At 39.8% G+C, this 23,274-nt stretch overlaps 1 protein-coding gene across 1 annotated transcript in view; it reads left to right on the top strand.

Annotated features, from left to right (window-relative positions):
- Positions 1-23,274, top strand: part of GABRA2 (gamma-aminobutyric acid type A receptor subunit alpha2) — a 205,197-nt gene that overhangs the window by 62,524 nt on the left and 119,399 nt on the right. Inside the window, exon 4 of the mRNA XM_075567017.1 lies at positions 17,818-17,885. Coding sequence (XP_075423132.1) covers positions 17,818-17,885 — 68 coding nt within the window. The remainder of the gene's footprint in view (positions 1-17,817; positions 17,886-23,274) is intronic.

A 23,274-nucleotide genomic window follows, 5' to 3' on the forward strand; every position in this document is an offset into this window, starting at 1 on the left:
CAATGGAAGTCAATGGAGCGGGGACGTATAACAGTATAGTACTGTTTACGTTTCATTGCTCACAATACAAGGGGGATTTGCATTACAGTGTGGGGGCATTCCCTGCATTGTGTCACAGCTGATGTGTCTTATTTGCATAACATTCGACTTTTACATGTTTTCAGCATTTGCGGGTCACATTACTCATCATGTGATGATGTGGCAAGGGAAAATACTATACTACACTCTTAAAGGAGAACCTCACATCATATCACACATTTTACTCAACTCAGCGACAATTATTTACATGATGTCACACATGTCACACATGTCACTCATACACAGTATATTCATCTTCCTTTACATTACACAATGCTTGTAATGTGACACGCATCTTTAAACGTTCATGTACATCTGTCTTCTCATGTTTACATATACTTTTGGGTCCTCCCTATTTTCATGACGTCACTTATTGGACGCTCAATCACATTGCATGTTTACATTGTAACCGTTGCATTACAAGCACTTCAACCTAACTTATACACACATGTACAGTAATTCATCATTGGGACACCTTGTTAACTCATTCTATACCAACTATCCTCCTTACACAAATGCATGCATATGCACACGACTATTCATTGTTGCCAACATGTCACAATAACATGGATAATTACACATGTTACACAAAACTTTTCCCACGTCAATCTCAGCCTTTTTGTCTCATTACATGACTGACTCTTGCGTTCACAAGTGTTACATGCATTGCACATGCAACTATTTATTTGCAAGCAATCTTTGTACAAAGCTTCACGTCACATCATTGCCAAATATCATCATTCCCTGCAGAATACACACAACAAATACTTAGAACAACAAGTGCACACAGCTTGCCACAGAAGTACTTTATTATGTTAATGTAACACCTTGCATTTTACTATGTCACCTGACATCATCACATACCTATTTAAAGGACGCACATTACCTGCTCATTCACAGCTACTCATTTCAAAATGTTGCGAATGTTTAGGAGACGGAGGAACATTCTTTTCTATGACATGCTTGATGATGAAGACAATCATATAGGGCAAGGGAGGGACACACCGAGGGACAGTGACAGTGACGCGGATACGACAGGGACAGGGAGAGGGACAGGCCGAGGGACAGGTAGAGGGACAGGAGATCAGAGGAGAAGACAGAGGAGACAACTTGTGCCTCGTCCGCGTCTGTACAGGGAGAGAACCCTGTTAGATGGGATGAGTGAGGAGGAGATTGTAAGTCGCTATCGTTTGAGTTCAGCAGCAATCTTAGCTCTTTATGAGGAGATAAGGGGGGATTTAGATTTTTTCACAGCCAGAGGTCGTGCAGTCCCTGGGCTTGTTAAAATGCTGTGCTCATTACATTATCTTGCTTCCGCGTCATACCAGACAACTGTGGGCATAGTGGGCGGGGTCTCGCAATCTACATTCTCGCGGGCCTTGACCCAGTTTCTCTATGCACTCAATAGACGCGCTAGGAATTATATTCATTTTCCTACAGAGGCGACAGAGTGGCTGGAAGTCAGGACTGGCTTTTATAATATAGCAGGGATACCATGTGTGCTGGGTGCAATCGATTGCACACATGTTGCTTTGATTGCACCTAGTCAGAGTGAGCATGTGTACCGCAATCGGAAGCACTACCATTCACTCAATGTACAGGTGGTATGTGATGCCACGATGAGGATAATGCATGTGGTACCCAAGTTCCCTGGTTCCAGTCACGATTCCTCTATCCTGAGGAACTCTTCAGTCTTCCATGCGTTCGAAGAGGGACATTTTGAACCTGGTTGGCTGCTGGGTGAGTACATATTTACATGTTCTAACACAAAACACATGTTGATTTAGGAATGTTGGCATTGTACAATTTGATCACTAATGTCAGCTTATGTGTGCTCCATTCATTATAGGTGACTCAGGATACGGAATTAGGCCGTGGCTCTTGACTCCGGTGCTAAACCCTCAAACTGAAGCAGAGGACAGGTACAATGCAGCCCATATATCTACAAGATCTGTTATAGAGAGGACATTTGGCCTACTCAAGACCAGGTTTAGGTGTCTGGACAGAACTGGTGGGGCTCTTCTATACAAGCCTCAAAAAGTGTCTGATATTATCCTTGCCTGTTGCATTTTGCACAATGTTGCACTCAGGCACAATGTACAGTCAGACCTAGCTGAGGCTTTGGTAGACGAGCATCCCACCCATGTAGCTGCTGAAAATGAACAAACAGCCAGTGGTGGCCAGACACGACAGAATCTCATCAATTCATTTTTTTCTTGTAAGTACAAACTCATATGTTCCTAGTACTACTTTTATAGTTTAATTATGTTATATTAACAATAATGTTTCTTTATATAACCTTCTGTTAGGACACAGATGAATATGGGTTGCACACCTTTCTTTTCTCTGCTGTGTGCACAAAGGGATGTGGCACCGGTATGTTATTGTTGCACAGGTTATATAATCCCTCTTCAATTGTACTTTAGTTGTGTGTATGTGAATACAACTTGGGTAACAAAGCAATAATATTTTAGCATTGTGTTATTCCTTATGCTAAGACAAAACACATATTATGCCCATAATCATTCATGCTTCTAGTATGCTTACATACAATGTTATTGGTGCAGTGTAACATGTACATCCATATGATGTGTACACCAGGCTGATTTACATTTTGAATGTCATGAAATATACATGGTGTTGCACATTTAACACCAAATACACACTTTGATGTGTTCTTTACGGTACTGAAGATGGCATGTCAATGTTTGCAATTTATATATTGTTCCTTTGCATTATAGGTATATTTGCAGTATGACTGATCATGGTATGTATATTTGCTGACATCTGTAATAAGATGTGGCTACCTCAATCTTCCTATAATTATTGGAACTAAAAACCCAACATATTGGTTTAAACACAAATGTTACATATATGTACTTTCTGTATCATGTATATGCATTTAGCTACTCTTGAGGTTTCATGTGCATTGTATTACAAAATGATTACTCACATTTCATCACATTTTATGTATGTTTCCTTATAATTTCCATTAATGTAATATAGAGGTGTTTGGAGAAAAGGGGATAACTGTACTTATTTGTTTACTTACGGGAGCACATTCATCACTAGCATAGACACACTTTTTAAGACAACTGTTTGTGTGTGTATCAATTGGTGTAGGATCCATGTATAACACCGACAAATGATAACACCAGCTTTATTATGGTAGCTTATATCATCATATTGACTATACTATGTATTTCTAAACGATTAATAAACACAGTAAACTATAGTTAGTTAGGTTAATGAAATATACACAGAAACGTACTTCATAACATGATGGTGATGTCATATTCAGAACATCATGCATTGGAGGGGACCATAACATCTGGCCAGTAACATTATTTGCTACAGTCCCAAACCATTTTATCTACATACCCATGTAACAAGAGATTTTAAAAATAAATGGCTACTTGGTTGTAAGTGTCCTTTACATTGGGAGAAGGAGTGGCTCACTGAGTAAAGACACACACTGGCACTGATAGTTTGAAGCAGGGGAGTCTGGTTCAATTCCCGGTGTGGGCTCCTTGTGACCTTGGCCAAGTCACTTTATCTCCCTGTGCCTCATGCGGCAAAAAAACATTTGTACGTTCCACGGGCCAGGGACCTCAGGCTGAAACATGTGTCTGTAAATCGCTGCGTACAACTAGCAGCCCTATACATGAACATGCTCATATTATTATTATTATTGTTACATAGTTTCGACAGTCATACGTTCCATTACATACACTGGCGACACACTTTATTCGAGCTTGGCTAATCCCACGAATTCGGGTATACCCGGGTGTATTGAGGTTTGTGACTGTTTTCTGCCCGAGTGCATTGAGTTATTTTCCAAGCAGGGATTGAAGCATTTTATTCCCGCTGGCTGCAATACTGCACAGTATATATATATATACTGCATTACAATTCATGAATTTATGCCATCTGGTAGACACGCGAAGCATTGCAGCCTATTAAATCCTAATCATTATCATTTAACAGATCAGCCGCCCATCAGCCAGGAATGAACCCAGGCTGGGAAGGCAAATGCAACGGGGCTTGTTAGAGGTGAGGAGTGGCGCATTCCAGGTATCTGCCAGGTACATACCGGGTATTTGCTCGAATAAAGTGTGTCGGTGCAGTATTAGAATACACAAATGTGTTAGCAGAGTGGGAATGGTTGTTATATATAAAACACACCATGTCATAAAATGTTAGTAGTCATTAAAGAACACTCAAGAAAAATTCATGAGGCACTCTTTTGCAACATCATTATGTTAATTAAGTGCTTATGCAATATAGGCATAAGGGTATCACATTTTTAATTGTTTGTTAATAAGCGCTGCAAGCAATATAAAATTAGTTCCATATGTAGTATAGTAGTCGGTGGCTCCTCCTCACAATCATCTCATATAAAGGTAGACTCTTCTGAAATCATACATTGATCCGATTGTATCTTCCCCGACATCTCTGAAATACAGCAAACATATGATGGTCAAATATGGCACCTTACTATATATGTATCCGTGACAACGCATTACACAGCTCTATATGATTGTGTACATACACACGTCACTCACTTATATGTTAGAACTACAAGTGTACATCAGTATGTAATGTTTCTTTAAATTTGTAGCAGGCATAACTATGTATATGATGTGAACGTTGCCTGTATACTGAAAAATGTTCGCGCACATCTTAGTGTGCGCACGCACTTCACGCTTGGCTGCACTAACTGTTAGCGCATGCGCAAAACAAAGCGTACGTTGTGCGTTCAATACATCTTGAAAATACCATTAAACATAAAATCTTTCTTTCAAATACAATGAATATGAAACTACATTCGTTCTAAACGAGTACATCTGTATTCTTTTTAAACAGACGTGTTTGGACAGAAAGCACGGCCGATAACACAATGCGCAAATGCAATACGTGTGACGTCATGTTAAGCCAGCGTGAAACGCACGCTAACACTCCTCCCACTCAATTAACATTCGGCTAACGCCCAGGGTACGCCTACAAACACTGAGCCGCACGCATCACACACTGCAGTTACCGTTACTATAACAAAACATGACAGCCAATAGGCTTTGAGGCGCGCACGTCGCTTGGGGGCGGGACTTACATCACTAATCCTTTTTAAGGACGCCTTGGCCCATGACAAGGGTCCCACGTCATACGTGGTGGACCCGGTTTTCAATGTTGTAGATGTTGCATGATAACAAAACAGGTATGTGTTAGAGTAATGGTAAAATGTTGCTAATATGTTTAAAGGGATAGGAAAGTACGTATATTTATTCCGTCAGCAATGTGTACTACTCTTTCAGGTCCTACTATATTGTATTAGGAAACAATTTGTTTGTGATCGCTACATGTTATGCAGTCTGCAATGTTACGCTGTATCCACGCATTGAAAGTGAAAATGGTGGTTACAAAAAAAAAAAAAAATTAAACGCAGAGTCAACGCATAACGATTGTTATATTTACCATTCTTCTAGAATTAACTCTTCGCCTGGCTGCAACTGGTCGCTCCAGAAATGCAAGCCATTTTCATCCACGCTTAACCCAACCGCTGAATCCAGTATGGCACATATCTCCTCCAGGATGCGCTCATAGGAATCGCCACTGCTTTCTTCAAATAATTGGTCGGGAGGTAGGTTCATTTCTTCCGGTTCCCATTCCAATGCAATTTCAGCTGAAAGGCTTGGTACATAATCATAGTACTTTTGTTCTTGTACAATGTGGGTTTCAGGAATGGAGGCTGCAGATATTGCAGCACGTATCGATTCAAAGGGATCAGTAGTAGCGGATACATTGCTATTGCCATTAGGAATAAATATGCCTTTCACGACAATATAAGTGCCGTCTTTCAGGATAAATTGTTTTTCCGGGGCAATCTTCCAGAAACCATAGGTGTGTTGTAGCTTATCCTGGTCACGTTCAAAAAAGTCATTACTTGATAAAGTGAATCTTATTGAGGAATTAAAATTCCGTGCATGCTTACGGTCTTGGTAATAAGGATATTTTGCTCGAATGAAATCATCGATTTGGCGTGTGCTTGCTTTCTGTCCGCGACTGTTCAAGATGGCTTCACAGATCATGTACTTATACCCTAAAAGGGGATTAATATTGTTAACGAATTCATCAGCCATGTCTGAGTAGCACAAAAGCTGTGTGCAGGTCTGTGTTATTTGCTCATCAAAATGAATGTGCTGAATGGCTAACAAACTCCTGTTTTTCCTTGTCAAGGTCAACAAAAGTAACTACTTTGACTCCTTATTTCAAACGCCAATTGGATTTGTTTGTCTAATTGGGTTAACAGTTGTGGTTCGTGATATGGGACTGTGGGAGAAACATTTCTCCTTCTTTTATCTCGTTTGTGAAAAACATCCCTAGACTGTGAATGCGTTCACATAGTGTTTTTTTGAAAACTAACAAAGACCAGTGTGTGAAAATATTTCTTAGCCAGGCATATCAGTAAAAACACACCTGCAAAAAGAAATGTTTTTTCCCCGCTTACATTTCTGTGTGTATGTGAAAGTCTGGTTAACTCCCTGTCTGCATGAGTTTAAATACGTGTGTATATATATATATATATATATATATATATATATATATATATAAATATATCTCTTATAAAAATATATATATATTTATATATAATATTTTATTTTTTTTTATATTGCAGGAGTACACACAACATTGATGGCATTAAGTATACCTTGTATGAAACCTATTTAAATGGTGAGAAACATGATTGAATTAAGTAATAAACATTTGTTTAAGCACAATACTGTTAGAGTCTCATACTTAGGATATTTCTCAAACATTAGGCCTGTATTATTAAAATAGTGTGCTTTCACAAGGAAGCATGAAGTGTATTAGTTTGTGTATACCAGTTTATATAGTACTATATATATATATATATATATATATATATATATATATATATATATATATATATATATATATATATATATATATATACACACACACACACATATATACATATATATATACACATATATACATATATATATACACATATACACATAGACATATATACATATATATATACACATATATACATATATATATATACACATATATACATATATATATATATATATATACACACTCAAACACTCACACTCACACTCACTCAGTGTGTGTGTGTGTGTGTGTGTGTGTGTGTATATATATTATTATACATTCTGAGATGTTATAGAAACGAACACACAACTGATTAAAGGACAAAATTACAATGGCCAAGCAAGGCAAAGGTAAGTAATAATTTACACATAATCCTGCTGTACACGTACAAGAAAGATGTTTGCACTTACTTAGGTGTTTTAATAATTGCATGTGACTAATATGCATATGCAATTCTTACATCAATTAACACACCCAAATGCAATGTTTTGCTGCAAAGTCAATGGCAGCTTCTCTAAACTTAGCAACTGGCTCCTGGTGGACCATTACTGAACAGACGATTACAACATAAATATTTATAACACAATTAATTATGAGTGTTAACATTTCCAAAACTTCACGTGTACAAGAACATAGTTGAAAGTTTGGAAACAACACAGTCTTCAGCATACATACAATAGTAATTAGATAATCTGAAGTCAACAAAACAAGGCCAAAGACATATTTTCTGAATTATAACATTTATTTTTTTTGTTCCTTTTGTGAGCGAGTAACAGGCCTGCTTGTTGTCTCTTGAATTTTCCTTTTTCTTTTGCCACCAACTTTAGGCACAACAGAGCCACTTTGAGTGGCCTCTGGCACTTCACGGGCAGGGCTTGTGGCCAGTGACTGTTCACCTACGGGGCTTGTGGCCAGTGACTCACCTACAGGGCTTGTGGCCAGTGACTCACCTACAGGGCTTTTGGGCAGTGATTCACCTACAGGGCTTTTGGGCAGCGATTCACCTACAGGGCTTTTGGGCAGCGACTCACCTACAGGGCTTTTGGGCAGCGATTCACCTACAGGGCTTTTGGGTAGTGACTGTTCACGGACAGGGCTTGTGCCCAGTGACACATGTGAGCAAGTTGGTAGACACTGCACAAGTGATGGTTGGTCTGTTTCATGTGTGTCTTGTTTTGTTTTTGTCGCCTCCTTTGTAGGTGTCTGCTGCTGAATTTGTACAGATGGCAGCGGTAGGATGTCATCAGGAACCTGCACAGCAATGTCTGCTACTTGACCGGTAACATTTGGGCCTGGTGAATGAATATCAGATGAATGTGGTGAAAACTGACCTGCATGAACAGATCCTGGCTGGGAGGTGTTGAATTGTGGTACATTAGTCATTCTCCAGTAATTAGCTTGTGTTTGCTGAACAACTAATGCTTCGAATGAGGTGTTGATTTTTTGCAACTGTTTAGGCACTTCAATGAAGACTCTGTGGAGATGTGCCAATTGTGATACTGTTTCTTCCTGCAGTCCAATCATCCTTTCCAGCACTGTCATCATGTCTGAATGGCGACGATTTTCTGCGTCCACTATTTTTCCCTCTGAAGCTACAATTGCATCGTATGTGGAAGTTGATGGACGATTTGGCGGTACAACAGTTTCTATTGGCACCTCTTCATGGTCACATGATTGTATTTCAGTCTCTTCTGTGGCGTCATCCTCATCATACTCATCATCCTCATCACCATGATGTTCTAAAAAGAAATGTACACATTATTAAATGGCATGTTAATGTATGCTGTGTTACTATGTAATTGTACTGTGTCCTAAGTAACACCTAACATGTTAGCATACGTTTTATAACCTCATTAAAAACTACCTTGACTTACGAATAATGTTTGGACTCAGTATGAAATATGAATGAATGAAAAGTTGCTCTAAACTCAGAAGTCCTACATGATAATTAACATCACTAACACAATACATGTTGCCTTACACTTAATTTTCACTGACACTAAGTAATCCTATTTAAAGAAGATGTGCAAAACAAATAATGCACATGACAACATAACATATAGAAGAGCACATATTATATGGCCAGCAAATGATACACTCACCTTCTAGTAGTGTTGAGCTGGCTGACCCAGGTGAAGACACTTGTTCCATCTCAGGTGACACATGTCCTCCAGGGGCAACTATATATAACAATAACATAAGTTTTACATTTACATGTGTAAATATTGAACAAACACTTATTGTATGTTCTGTATTTATGATTAACTAACAACATCAGTTCCTTAACCGAAAATGTGTGTGAAAGTGAACATAAATAGTTTTAATAACACTGTACATGCCTGTGTACTTAGAATTTTTGAGTTCCCTAACATACAACATACTATGTTTCTGCAGTAATGCGTGAGGATAAATAGATTAAATGAGTACATAAAAATCATATGTTGTGTAGTGATATCAGTATCATAATGTACATAACTATCATGAGATGACCATTCACAATGGTTATCATGAAGGTGGTCATATTGCAAAAAGTGTTGTTTTTGGTAGAGGATATGTGTGGTACATTAATCGAAGATGTGGCACACCTGAATGTGGCTGTGACTCAACAAGACAACACATGCAGTGTGTGATAATGTGTCTTTCATAGTAGTTCAACTATAGATATGAGTGAACTAATGTGTGACGTACGCTTTGATAAGTAATGAGTTGTTGGGGCATTTAGTAGCTAGAGTTAAGCTTTCAAATGAGTGTGATTAACTTCAGTTGTGCTATTCAGGTTGTAAGAAAGGTATTCCCTTCCCCAAAAAGCCTAATCAGCCACACCTTTCAATGACTTGAAACAGGTGCAAATGGTGTGAACTAAGTTGACCGTGAAATGAGGCTGTAATTAGTGTGTGTGCTGAACCCCACCCCCTCTGTTGAAGTGTATGCTGTGATGAGATATTAATTGCAGCTGCTTTAACACAATGGTAGATGAGCTAAGTAGTCATCTGCAGTGTTTAAGTTATGAAAACAATGACATAACATATGATACGTGTGCCTCATTATGCTGTCTGTATATGACATAAAGCAAAAATGGACCTTTTCATAAGCAACTATAGATGTGTTAGTGCCAGTGATGTTTGTAGGCCGTTACATGCAATTTCTTTGATGCATGCTTAAAATAGGCAGTAATGTCATGTTTGTCGGAGTAAAATCAATAAAATACACAATAATATGATACATATTTCTGTTCTGTACCTGTAGCTACTAATAATTTCTCATGAACATGTGTTACACGTGTACTACCCTGTTGTTCCCCATCTTCGCCCACCATCAATTGCTTCCACTGCAGCTATGCATTTTGGGAATTCACATGTAAATGAGCACGCAATGGCACGTGCTATATTAGTTACTGCTTTTAGTAGGACTACTACATATATGTCTATTTTGAGATATATATATACAGAATCAGACATATACATATATAGATGCAGGTATGCTTATATTGTGAAGACAGTATAAAAAGCAGTGTAAATATGCAAAATAACTGTAAGCAACGACACGCCTAGTACAGTAATATTTATCACCTGCTGGAAATTGTGACGGATAAATTCCAATGTCACGGTCACCAGCCAAGCCTTCCACGACGACGGTAAGTAATTTTGGCCGAAGCAGCTCCTCCAATGGAGTCAATATGAGACGTTGTGGTGTGGGCCCACCTCCAGTGCCAGTAGCATGCACGCGTTGGTCTTGTATTTTCTTTTTCAATTTGGACCTAATATCATCAAATCTTTTCCGACAATGATACTTGTCCCTGACACTATTCCCACAGGCATTGACACCAATGACTATTGTGTCCCACATTTCTTTTTTGCTTGCTGCACTTGTCCGCCCTTGAAAAACATATAAAAGATATGAGGTAAATTAATAATAATATAAGCACCAGTTTCCTACACTGCTAGCTGTTCCAAGAGATAGCAAACATGCTGTTTTATGTGTAATATGTGCAGCACATGAGCATTCACTACTAAACCTATACATGTAAGCAAGGTTGCATTCATATTGTATGCAGTTCTGGCAAATTGACCGCCTGTGTTTATTTGTCCTTGTAAGGCATGATAAAAAGCTGTGTTTCCACACTAATGAACATAGAAAGATATTGTGTACCCATATTTGCATATGAACAAAACTCAGATGACCTAGGATCACATGTATTTGAATAATAAATGTAAAGTTACACTTACCTACTAAATGTCCATAGAGACTGTCATAGTGCTCCAGAATGCCAGTGACAAGAGCCCTATTTTCCTGGTCATTGAAGCGAGGATTACGTGGCTTCTCCACACGTTTTTTCCGAGCAGGTTTAGGGTCAGAGCTTGGCTGGTGCTGACTGGACTCTCCTTCTTCCAATGGAAGAGCCTCCAAAAGCTGGCCACCAGCAAGCACGCCACCACCAGACACCCCATCAGCAACTGCGCCACCAGCAGCACTCCCAGCACCAGCACTCCCACTCCTAGCACCAGCACTCCCACTCCTAGCACCAGCACTCACACTCCTAGCACCAGCACTCACACTCCTAGCACCAGCACTCCCAGCACCAGCACTCCCACTCACAGCAACAGCACTCCCACTCCCAGCACCAGCACTCCCACTCACAGCAACAGCACTCCCACTCCCAACAACAGCACTCCCACTCCCAACAACAGCACTCCCACTCCCAGCAACACCACTCGCAGCACCAGCACTCCCACTCCCAACAACAGCACTCCCACTCCCAGCAACACCACTCGGTGCACCAGCAACATCACTCCCCTGAACAGAACGTTCACTCCGACGCGTACTCGCACGAGTAGCACTCCCACTCCCACCAGCATCACTCTTCCCACGCTTTGCGGGCATACTTCCAGCACTCACAAAAAACAGACAAGAAATGTACAGGCAATCACACGACCCACTTCCACATATAAAACAAGACAAAGATGTAAACAAAACAACAAAGGACAAAGCTCACCCAATACACAACAAGTCTCTCAGTCAATATGCAAATGTTCAATCGTCCAGCTCTGTGCGTCTCTCTCTCTCTCACTCCCAACAACACAGAGAATGATTAGCAGTACACGTTGCCTTTAAATATGGCGCGCAATCAAAAACATGCTTGTTTCGCCTGATTCAGCAAGATTTGTGATTGTGCAACCTAACAGCACCCCGCCACGCACGCCGATACACCTGTGTGTGATCGGCTCATCATCGTGAGAGTGGGCGGATTTGTTTTCTGGTTGATTTTGAATGTATTAGGCACTTACTGCATACGGAGAGGGAAAAACGCCAATAACATGACTAATCGATAAGCTTGCCGATTTCACATAATCGTCGCTTACTGCATGAGGCCCTATGTTACATATATTTTCTCCTGATGTAGTCTGTTCATAGTCCCATTTAAGAATTAATAACACTATTTAACTTCAGGATAAAAACTGTTGGCAATGCAAAACAGAGCTGAACGAGTTTTCAGTGAGAGAAGGCATGGACTCTTAAAACAATGACACCAACTTTGAAGAAGGGGAGCCTGATTCAAATCCTGGTGTCAGCTCCTTGTGACTTTAAGCAAGTCACTTTCCTGCCTCGGGCACCAAACAGATTGTAAGCTTGATAGAGCAGGAGCTGTGTCTGTAAAATGCTATGTTCAGTAAAGTGCTGTGTACTGCATAGTATGTTGTAATTGTGAAGCAGTTTTGATTTGCTTTGGGAGGGAAGCACTATATGAAACAAAGTTATTATAATACAGCAATATCTTTTTACTTCAATATAACACTAAACCGTGTATATGAATTAGTAGGTCCCGATTAAAGTAGCATTGCTTTCTATATATTTGAGGTAAACGACCAAGAAAACACTGTTTCCTAATACATAGCGTATATGGTGTTGGAGATTATGAACATTTACATGTACAGTATGCAGAAGCTTTACATTTGGCTCAACTACAGTATAAGTGAAACGTGTACTGATGTAATTTGTTGCCATGATTTAAATGGGACAAACATGTTGCAATATACTTGTCTGCAAGGATTAAAGTACTTTGAATTTTTTTTGTTTTCTTTGTTTTGGACATGTATTACTATATTCTAATGGGTAAAAAAAGAAATGTAAATCCTAATCCTTCAGGAACATGCTATGCAGGTCAGAGAAAGTTGAGAATGACCAAATGTACTGTATACAAGTTTAGGAATGATTAAACCGACCCCTTGACATTTTCTAACCAATAATTGTAGACTTGTAGCATAGAATAGATGTACTGTAAATTTGCATTTCATTTACAGAAGGAAAATATGTATTAATGTATCTAATATGTACCTGCAGTTAAATGCAGACACAAAGCAAAGCAATTTGTGCTGTATCTAACAAACTCAGTGCATTTTCAAATGGGTTTTTAATGAAAGGAAAAATAATGATTTCAATGGATGGACAAAACTGTTTTTTGTTTATTTCCATAAGAGTATATCTGATTTAAAATTATGTTGGAAAGTAGCCTGAAAATGACTGAAATTAATGCAGTTGTTACTTTGACTAGCTAGTCTCTTCAAATGTACATATTAGCTGAACTGTGTAGTACTTTTCAAATATATTTGCATGTAAAACCATTTGAACTGTTGAATGTTTCAATAGTTTCTAGATGCATTAACATCCAGAATGTTTTTTTCTTGCTGCACACAATATTTGAGCAACAAAGGAATAATGTACAGACGTAGCCATTATTTCAGCCTGTGGCGCACTGCAGCGGGACATACACAACGCACCAGCAGGAGAAGCAGACATTTTTTTTAATCAGCCACACTTGAGCAGGGGATGGAGCTTTTGTGCTATTTCACTCGTTATAGAGCGCCATGAGTTGCCATAATGTTGGCTATACAATCTGAATTAAGTATGCACTTCATGTATTGCCTTTTATGACAACTTGTTTTGTCATTCTCTGGGGTAGATTCACTAAATCTAATTTTCAGTTGGAGTTGCCATTAGCTTGAGTTAACCCATGATAGCATGCATATTTTTCCCCAAAGCCCATTCATTTTCCCAGCAAACGTATTAATCATTATTTTAATGGTAAAAGCTGGAAAATACTGTTTCACATACAAAGTACATTGTTATTAAAGAAGATGTTATTGGAAAATTTGCCAGGTACAGAATATAAATGTCAAAGTTCTAGTTTGTACCTGGAGAAGTGTATTCATTGATACAATTAAACAGGTCGAAAGAGAATAATTTTCGGTAGATTGTTGCAGTGGGATACGTATAACATGCCAGTGAGAAAAGGAGCCATTCAGTTTAATCAGACATACTCAAAAAGTGGTCGGGCTAAATCTTTATTGCACCTGCTGGTATGTGCCAGCTGGTGCAATCATGCTTGCTACAACTGTATAAAATATATTGTAATATTCTGCACAAATGTTTCCATTGGGTTCTATGATCATTCTATGGAAATTCCATTCTGTAACAGGGTATGGTGTATTATCTGGGGGGAAATGTCATGTGCTACCTATAGATTGCAGATGCAAAACAAATCTAAAAATAAAGACATACAGTACTGTATGAGGATACATATATTTTCCCTTGATGTATTCTGCCCATAGTCATATTCATAAAATATTGAAAATATTTAACTTCAGAATAAAAATTGTTGACAAATCAGAATAAAGCAATACATTTTTAATTTGAGATAAATCAAACTGTATGTATGAATTAGCAGTCCATGATTAAAGCAACATTCCCTCCTAAACGTTAAGGTAAATCTCCATGAAAACTCTGGTTCCAGATACATATATGGTGTTGGAGATGAAGGGACACTCGCCTCGCATAATACCCACAATATTCCCCATGTTACCCATTCCCTGCCCCGGGTGTCACCCACCCTGGGACAATATTAAGAAAATAGATTCCCACTCCCCCCCATATTTATGAGAATATATCTTAATTTTTTTATATGCAATCCACCCGATAAAAATGGAAAACTGAACTTGTGCTAAAAAAAATAAAAATTGTTTGATAGGTACATAGAATGTCTGCCACAGGAATTAGTTAAACAAATGAATAGAAAAATTGAGAACATTTGCATGACCAAGCAGATGGCAACCACCATTGGCAGTGAAAAGGTTATAGTTCAAAACGCGATAGGTTAAGAACACGCATTGACTTCAACTGTTTTAGACTTTGCAGAATCAGACCTTAAGTATGATTTTTGGAATATCTGATATTTAAAGACTGCGTATGGTTTAGAACCTGGAACCTAAGGATCTTGTATGAGGCTCTCTTGGCAGCAGGCTAATCAATTTCAGTTGGATCTCTGCAAATACAATAACAGATGTTCTTTAGTCTAGTCAATTTCAGACAGATAATACCTTGAGTCGATTTTTTTAGCTAAATATTTTTCATCCATGCTCAAATTGCTAATACTTGGATGCAATAACGTGTTTCTGCACATTTTGCTAGTCACAGATATAAAAACAGAAAAGACGGTGCAAAACAGCGCTAAAACACACAATGACAATAAAATATAATAGGCAGCCAGACAAAAACTGACTGTACAGTCAGTAACTAGACAAAGGAAAAAAGATAAGCCGGCGCCAGTTCAAACCGTGACGTGTATAGTCCAAATCAAGTCCTTTTGTGATGGTGATGAGCAAATTGCAGATTTCCTCCAAAACGTGACGTGATATGTGAAAAAATAAAGAGAGAATTATAGTGCAGTATGTCAAATTGAGGACATAAAAACATATAACACTGACAACATGAAACAAACAAGACAAACTCACAACACAAACTAGCCAGACAGAATTAATAAAAAGCTATTTAATGACAACTAATATAGGATTCTGGATGTTTACACACACTAATCCGGGGGGGCAAAATCGTTGCCCTACTCACAGGATGCAGGATAATTGAAAGCAGCAGGACTGGAAGCACTTTCTGTAGATCCAAGATGGCGACCGGAGCTCACTCTCTGGCGTCCCCACGTGTGGCAGATGCTGTCCGGGGCTCCAGAGGGTCTGGATCAGTGGTGCTGCTGCGCGTGACTCCCTCCTCCTGCCGGTTTTCAATCCTCCTATTCTCCTCCTCTCCTGTTACCCAGCCGTGCGGTATACTCCACGAATGATTTGCTTCTAAAAACGAGTCCTCCCAACGCGTTTCGTGCGCATGCGCGCACTTCTTCAAGGGATGTGACTACCCCTGAGTCTGGATAGTTTATATACACAGTCCACTGTTCCAATTGGTCCAAATTGTAATTGGCTATATGTTAACTGTGTGACTGCCAGAACAGAAGTAGAGACAATAAAAGCCTGGCTAAACATACATACTACAAATAAAACAAACAATACAACATTAAAACATTAAAATTACTAAGTATTAAAAAAATAAATAATAAAAGGAGCTCAAGGAAAGGGATTATATTATAAAAAAAGCCTTCAATTCAAAGTCTATATTTAACCCCCTTGGTGAGAGTGTCTTCAATTCATAAATCCAGTATGCTTCCCGCATACTGGCATGATTGAGTCTATTCCCACCTCGGGGGCCAGCTTGAACCTCCTCAATGGCCTGACATCTTAAGCCTATAGGGTTTTTGTTATGGCATAAAAGAAAATGATGGGAAACGCTATGTGTGACTAGTCCTTTTCTTATATTGTATACGTGTTCATAAACACGTCTCTGATAGGATCTCCCCGTTCTGCCTACATATTGCAAGCCACAAGGGCATTGCAGCAAATAGATCACAAAAGTTGAGTGGCAGTTGATGAATGTTTTTATCGGGTAGGTCTTAGAGGTGACCATAGATGTAAATCGCCTAGCATTTTTACTAAAGGAACAAGCCACACATTTTGCACAAGTGAAGAACCCCGTAATATTCCCTGTATGTTTTGAATTGTGCTGTTGAAGAAGTGCGCGCATGCGCACGAAACGCGTTGGGAGGACTCGTTTTTAGAAGCAAATCATTCGTGGAGTATACCGCACGGCTGGGTAACAGGAGAGGAGGAGAATAGGAGGATTGAAAACCGGCAGGAGGAGGGAGTCACGCGCAGCAGCACCACTGATCCAGACCCTCTGGAGCCCCGGACAGCATCTGCCACACGTGGGGACGCCAGAGAGTGAGCTCCGGTCGCCATCTTGGATCTACAGAAAGTGCTTCCAGTCCTGCTGCTTTCAATTATCCTGCATCCTGTGAGTAGGGCAACGATTTTGCCCCCCCGGATTAGTGTGTGTAAACATCCAGAATCCTATATTAGTTGTCATTAAATAGCTTTTTATTAATTCTGTCTGGCTAGTTTGTGTTGTGAGTTTGTCTTGTTTGTTTCATGTTGTCAGTGTTATATGTTTTTATGTCCTCAATTTGACATACTGCACTATAATTCTCTCTTTATTTTTTCACATATCACGTCACGTTTTGGAGGAAATCTGCAATTTGCTCATCACCATCACAAAAGGACTTGATTTGGACTATACACGTCACGGTTTGAACTGGCGCCGGCTTATCTTTTTTCCTTTGTCTAGTCACAGATATAATACACATCTATATTCCTTACTGTACATTTACATTTGACAACAAAATACAACCAATAAAATTGCCAGAGGAAACAGCCCAACAGGAGCATCAGTTCTTGAGTTTACTGTATGCTCTAGAAACAGAGAATTGATTTTAAAGAATCATAACCATGATTTTCTAAGAAAATGAACAACAAATATGTAAAATGATGCAATTTCTCAAACTGTGTAATGTAATATCATGCTAATGCATATTTTGTTTTAAATGCCATTTGTCTCTTCAAAGTTTTAAATTGCTGTTTCTTATTTTAGACCGAGTAACAGAAGTCCACACTGATATCTATGTGACGAGCTTTGGCCCTGTTTCTGATACAGATATGGTGAGTCATTATATTAATCCTGATTTCATTTTTGACTTATTTGAAGATGTGGGCAGAAAGAGGGGCTACGTACGTATAAAATCTCCCTGGTGAAAAACACCAGGTCAATGTATAATGAAACAAAATAATATTTTTAAAGGCTACTGTATTTTTTGGTACTGATACGCTTATACATTGCGCTGGTTTTGCATCACTAGGGTGCCTAGTGATGTTTGTCAGAATGTTTGTCAGACAAGTGTTTATCTCACAATGTCTATCATCTAATTTAATAAATGATATCACAATATTTTCTAGGTGTCTGAATATTGTACATAAATGTTTCAGTTACCCAGATATAACTCTACCGCTGATTTATTTTGGCCCTAGGTGGGACTGCCTCTTTAAAGGCATGTGGGATAATAATATAATATCTGATAGTCATTAATCTTGTCACCTACAATAGATATGGGCCTATTCATGAATATGTGAGAACTGACTTTTCAAGCTGTAAATGCAATATCGCTAGAGATGGGCGAAACAGGTTAAAATGAGAGAGATCGGGTGAGATCGATTAATCCATTGATTGGTCCATTGATCGTTCCATCGAGAGATAGATCCAAAGAGAGATTAAGAAATAAATTGAGAGATCCCTCGGGAGATAGATCGAGCGAGAGATCCATTAAGAGAGAGAGATTGAGAGATAGAAATCGAGAGATCCAGACAGAGAAAGATAGAGAGATCCCGTGATAGAGAGAGATTCCCTGAGAAAAAGAGAGAGATATCCCTCGTGAGAGAGATCCCTCAAGAGAGATCCCTCAAGAAATATCCCTCAAGAGAGAGATCTCTATCTAGAGAAAAAGATCCCTCAAGAGAAAGTGATTGACAGAGAAAGAGATCCCTCCAAATAAATTAGGTAGACATGTCTGTGCTGAAAAAGGAGCACACCTGTGTGATATGCTAATGACTATGAAAAGTATATTTAAATGTGTCCTGTCCCACACGTTGTAAAAGGATTGCCATACCAACTATAAAGAGTTGATACAGTAATATGCCTGAAGCACCAATCTAATGACTTGGGTCATGTCAGAGCAAACAGGACTAGAACCCACAACTACAGCTTTTGTATTCCACAGCTCTAGCCTTGTGAGCGAAACCAGCTGATGGCTAGGACCACTGTCACAACTGTCTTCACCTTGTTTTTAATTGTGTGTGTTTTATTTAATCTCTATTGGAATATGAAGAGGGAGAAAAGGCAATCATTCAGATAAGGTGTACTCCTAAATACTCCAAGTGTGTAAAATAGTCCTTAGAGATGTATAGTGACCTGGAAAGAGTAACTTTTAATACATATACAATAAATAAATGAGAAAGGACCACCAAGTAGCAGCAAAATAGAGGCTATATTAACATAATACAATATATCTGTGATGTATTAAATTAACTGAGTTAAGTTATACATTTATTAAGAGACAGAATTAAATGAAAATTAAAATAAAATGTTATTAGAAAAAATATTAGATTAGAGGGTGATCAAACCACAATGTATATTGTCCTAGTAGTAAAAGAATGTGAAGGATTTGAACTCCCACAAAAGGGCTTAAAAAAACATATAAACCTGATATTTGGTGGTTTCTTTTTTTTAACGAAATCAGGTTTCTAAAACTTTAGGGCACTGTTTGATTTAAAAGTTTGGAGTTTTTACGTTATTTTGGGTTTTTTAAAGTATTTGTATTTTTGTTTTGCCCAGGTAAGTGCAGTTGAGCAGCACAGCTCAGCTCATGTCCTGTGTGTTTAAAAACCCAGGGCACTCCCTTTGCCCACCCCCCCTCACTGATTCTTTATTTTCTATGTTTGTTTTGATTAATTTGTGTTGTTTATTTTTACACAGTTATTTCTTTTTGTGTGGGGAAGTTTTAGACTAAGTTTATATTTAGATTTTACAACCTGGAAGAGAGAGAGAAAGCAGGAAAGTGGAGACAAAAGCAGCTGCTGCAATAACAGCACACAGCAGGGAAAGGCTGTTAACCCTCTCACTGACAGAGCTCTTTCAGAGAACCATCCTGCACAGCTCTCTCTCTCTCTCTCTTTCTCTCCCTATCTATCTCTCTCTCTCTCGTCTCTTCTCCTTCAACTTTATTTTATTATTTATAATGAAGAGGAAGGGTGCAGAATCAATTGAGGGATCCTTTGGGGTTCTCTTTGAGGGGGTGCTGTACCAAGTGTTCTATAGCACGGAGGAGGTGAGGTGTTTCTTGTGCAAGGAGCTCAGGCATGCTCACAAAAGTTGGCCCCGGGGGCTATCAAAGCCATTAGTCTCAGCTCCAACACCTAGCACCTCACATGCTTCAGCAAAGAGCACCTCATGCTAATGCACCCGGCCCCATTGAGGAAAGAAAAGGGTCCCACCTGGGAACTCAAAGGAGGTTGCTGCTCCTACCACCACCAAGGCAGCTTCCAAAACCTCCTTCTTCCCAGTCAATACCATCAGTGGCCGTGGTAAAACCCACTGTTACAGCTAAGTAGAAGAAGGGGAAGAATGCCACCTTGGCCCCTTGCTGTCCATTAAACACACCCTACCCTCATTATAAGCACCCTTAGTGGTGTGGGGTTGACATCAATTGACCCTTCCTCTTCTGCTTTCGCAGTTTGTTTTCGGTCATTGTCCATCTGTAAAGTGAAGCACTGTCCAATCAACTTTGCTGAATTTGGCTGAATCTGAGCAGACAATATATATTTTTTCTTCCCATCATTCTGGTACAGCTTGATCTTAGTTTCATCTGTCCAAAGAATGCTGTTCCAGAACTGGGCTGGCTTTTTTAGATATTGTTTGGCAAAATCTAATCTGGCCTTTCTATTCTTGAGGCTTATGAATGGTTTCTCTTTATGGTAGACTTGGATAATGATATGCCTACCTCCTGGAGAGTGTTCTTCACTTGGCTGGATGTTGTGAAGGGGGTTTTCTTTACCATGGAAAGGAGCCTACGATCATCCACCACTGTTGTGTTCCGTGGACGTCCAGGCCTTTTTGTGTTGCAGAGCTCACCTTTGCGTTCTTTTTTTCTCAGAATGTACCAAACTGTTGATTTGGCCACTCCTAATGTTCCTGCTATCTCTCTGATGGATTTTCTATTTTTTTGCAGCCTAAGGATGCCCTGTTTCACTTGCATTGAGAGCTCCTTTATCTGCATGTTGTGGGTTCCCACAACAGTTTCCAAATGTGAATGCCACACCTGGAATCAACTCCAGACCTTTTACCTTCTCAATTGATGATGACATAACGAAGGAATAGCCCACACCTGTCCATGAAACAGCTTTTGAGTCAATTGTCCAATTACTTTTGGTCCCTTAAAAAAGAGGGGGCTACATATTAAAGAGATGCAATTCCTAAATCCTTCCTCCAATTTATATGTGAATACACTCAAATTAAAGCCGATAGACTGCACTTTAAGCCCATATTCATTATTTAACTGTAATTTGAATTTATTTTGGAACACAGCCGAAATAACAAAACTTGCATAAGTGTCCAATTATTTTCAGACCTAAATGTATATCACCTCAGGAGCATCCAGAGAGATGCCATGGGATTAACCCCCATTCAGGATACTGGGGGTGGTGCTGAACGGGAGGGTGAAGTAGGTAGTGAGGTGGATATGGGAGAAGTGGATCAAGTGGGCCATTCTTTTAATACCTGCGAGGGTCCCACTGTAGAGATCCCTCCCCAAGAATCCACCGAGCTCTGCGACATTCAGGCTGCACAGGTAGCAGTGGAGGAGGCCATTAAAACACTTTCGGGCTTATTCACAAAGCAGTGGTAAAATGATTGCATTTGTGCCCGACTATGGGGCCTATGCACTAAGCGCCGATAAAAAAAAATTGCCAAGGTTTTTTAATTGCCAATTTTTACAGTGTTGCTATCACGGTAATACCAGTGATAGCAACATTTAAAAAAATGGCAAGTAGTCGGCGCCGTGTTTATCGACCCTCTGATAAGGGCTCACCCGGCGAGTTCTTTCTGATTCAGAGAGGGAGAGCTGCCTCTCCCTGCGCAAATCTCGGCCGAAAATATTTTTTTAGAATTCCAATTTTATTACTGGTGTAGATGATCAGGGGTTCTCCGGAGTAGAACCGCATTGGTTTCAGGTACGGGGACTCCCTGCTTCCCGAGATATTGACCCCATTATGGGATGCTGGTATCTCCTATGCATTTGATTCCCACGGTCATGTGACACGGTACATTTAAATGCATAGGAGATACCGGCACTCCATAACGGGAAGCAGGGGGTCAATACACTGCTACAATACACTAGTTATAAACCCTAATTAAAAATGTAACACATTCGTTATCGTAGCGGCTAGCTGCTATGGTAATGAAGTTCCTTTAATGTCATTTTTATTAATAGTGTGCAGGAGCGGGGGTCTCTGAGCTGAAGCACTTTGATTTCAGCCTCAGCGACCCCATGCTTCCCGAGTTACAGGCCCTGGTATCAGGCATCGGGTGCCAGTATCCCCGCCATTTATAACTCGTCCGCATCACGTGACTGGGAGAATAAAATAATGAAGGAGAAACCAGTACCCCATATCTGCGCCTGTAACTCGGGAATCAGGGGGTCCCTGAGACAGAAATTAATGCGGTTCAGCTCAGGAGAACCCCTGCTCCCGCACACTAATAATAAAAAATACATTAAAGTAGCTTCATTACATTAGCGGATAGCTGCTAAGGCAATGAAGGTGTTAAGGCACAAAAGCAGCTTTATTGGGGGCACAGGGGGTGATCGAAGCCTGTACTTGGCCCTTCACTCACCCCCTCTTCCCCCAATAAACATTACAATTTGTACTAAACACCAATACACAACCCCCCCACATAAAACCAGATTTTATATTTTTATACACAGGATTGATACCAGAGGCCAGTGGGGGTCCCCGAGTGGTGTTCACGGGTGTCCGTGGGCCTGCAGGTGGTCCAGTGGGTGTCCGGGGGCCCCAATGTGTTGCCTGGGTGGTCCCTGTGGGTGTCTGGGGGCCCTCAGGTGGTCCCTAAGGATATCTGGGGACCCTCGCATGGTCCCCACGGGTGTCTATGGGCCCTCAGGTGGTCCATTCAGATGTCTGGGGGCCCTCGGATGATCCCCGCAGGTGTTCCAGATATGGTTAATAGCTCATTTGCCCATTATTAAATCAAACATTAGCCAGGCAGCAGAAATAAAGTAAATTCACTTTTCTACTTACACCTGCCATCATGAAGGGCATCCTCATCAGCATAATGCATGGCCATGTCCTCCGTTGCCAGAAAGAAAACAATAAATAATACAATCTAATGACCCCTAAACCCTTAATTATTATAGTTGTTATTAACCGATAAGATGATTAAGGGGTTAACCCACCGTACACTGCTACCCACCCGGGAGGCCTA

Source organism: Ascaphus truei, chromosome 1 (assembly GCF_040206685.1).
Source record: "Ascaphus truei isolate aAscTru1 chromosome 1, aAscTru1.hap1, whole genome shotgun sequence".
Classification (NCBI taxonomy): domain Eukaryota; kingdom Metazoa; phylum Chordata; class Amphibia; order Anura; family Ascaphidae; genus Ascaphus; species Ascaphus truei.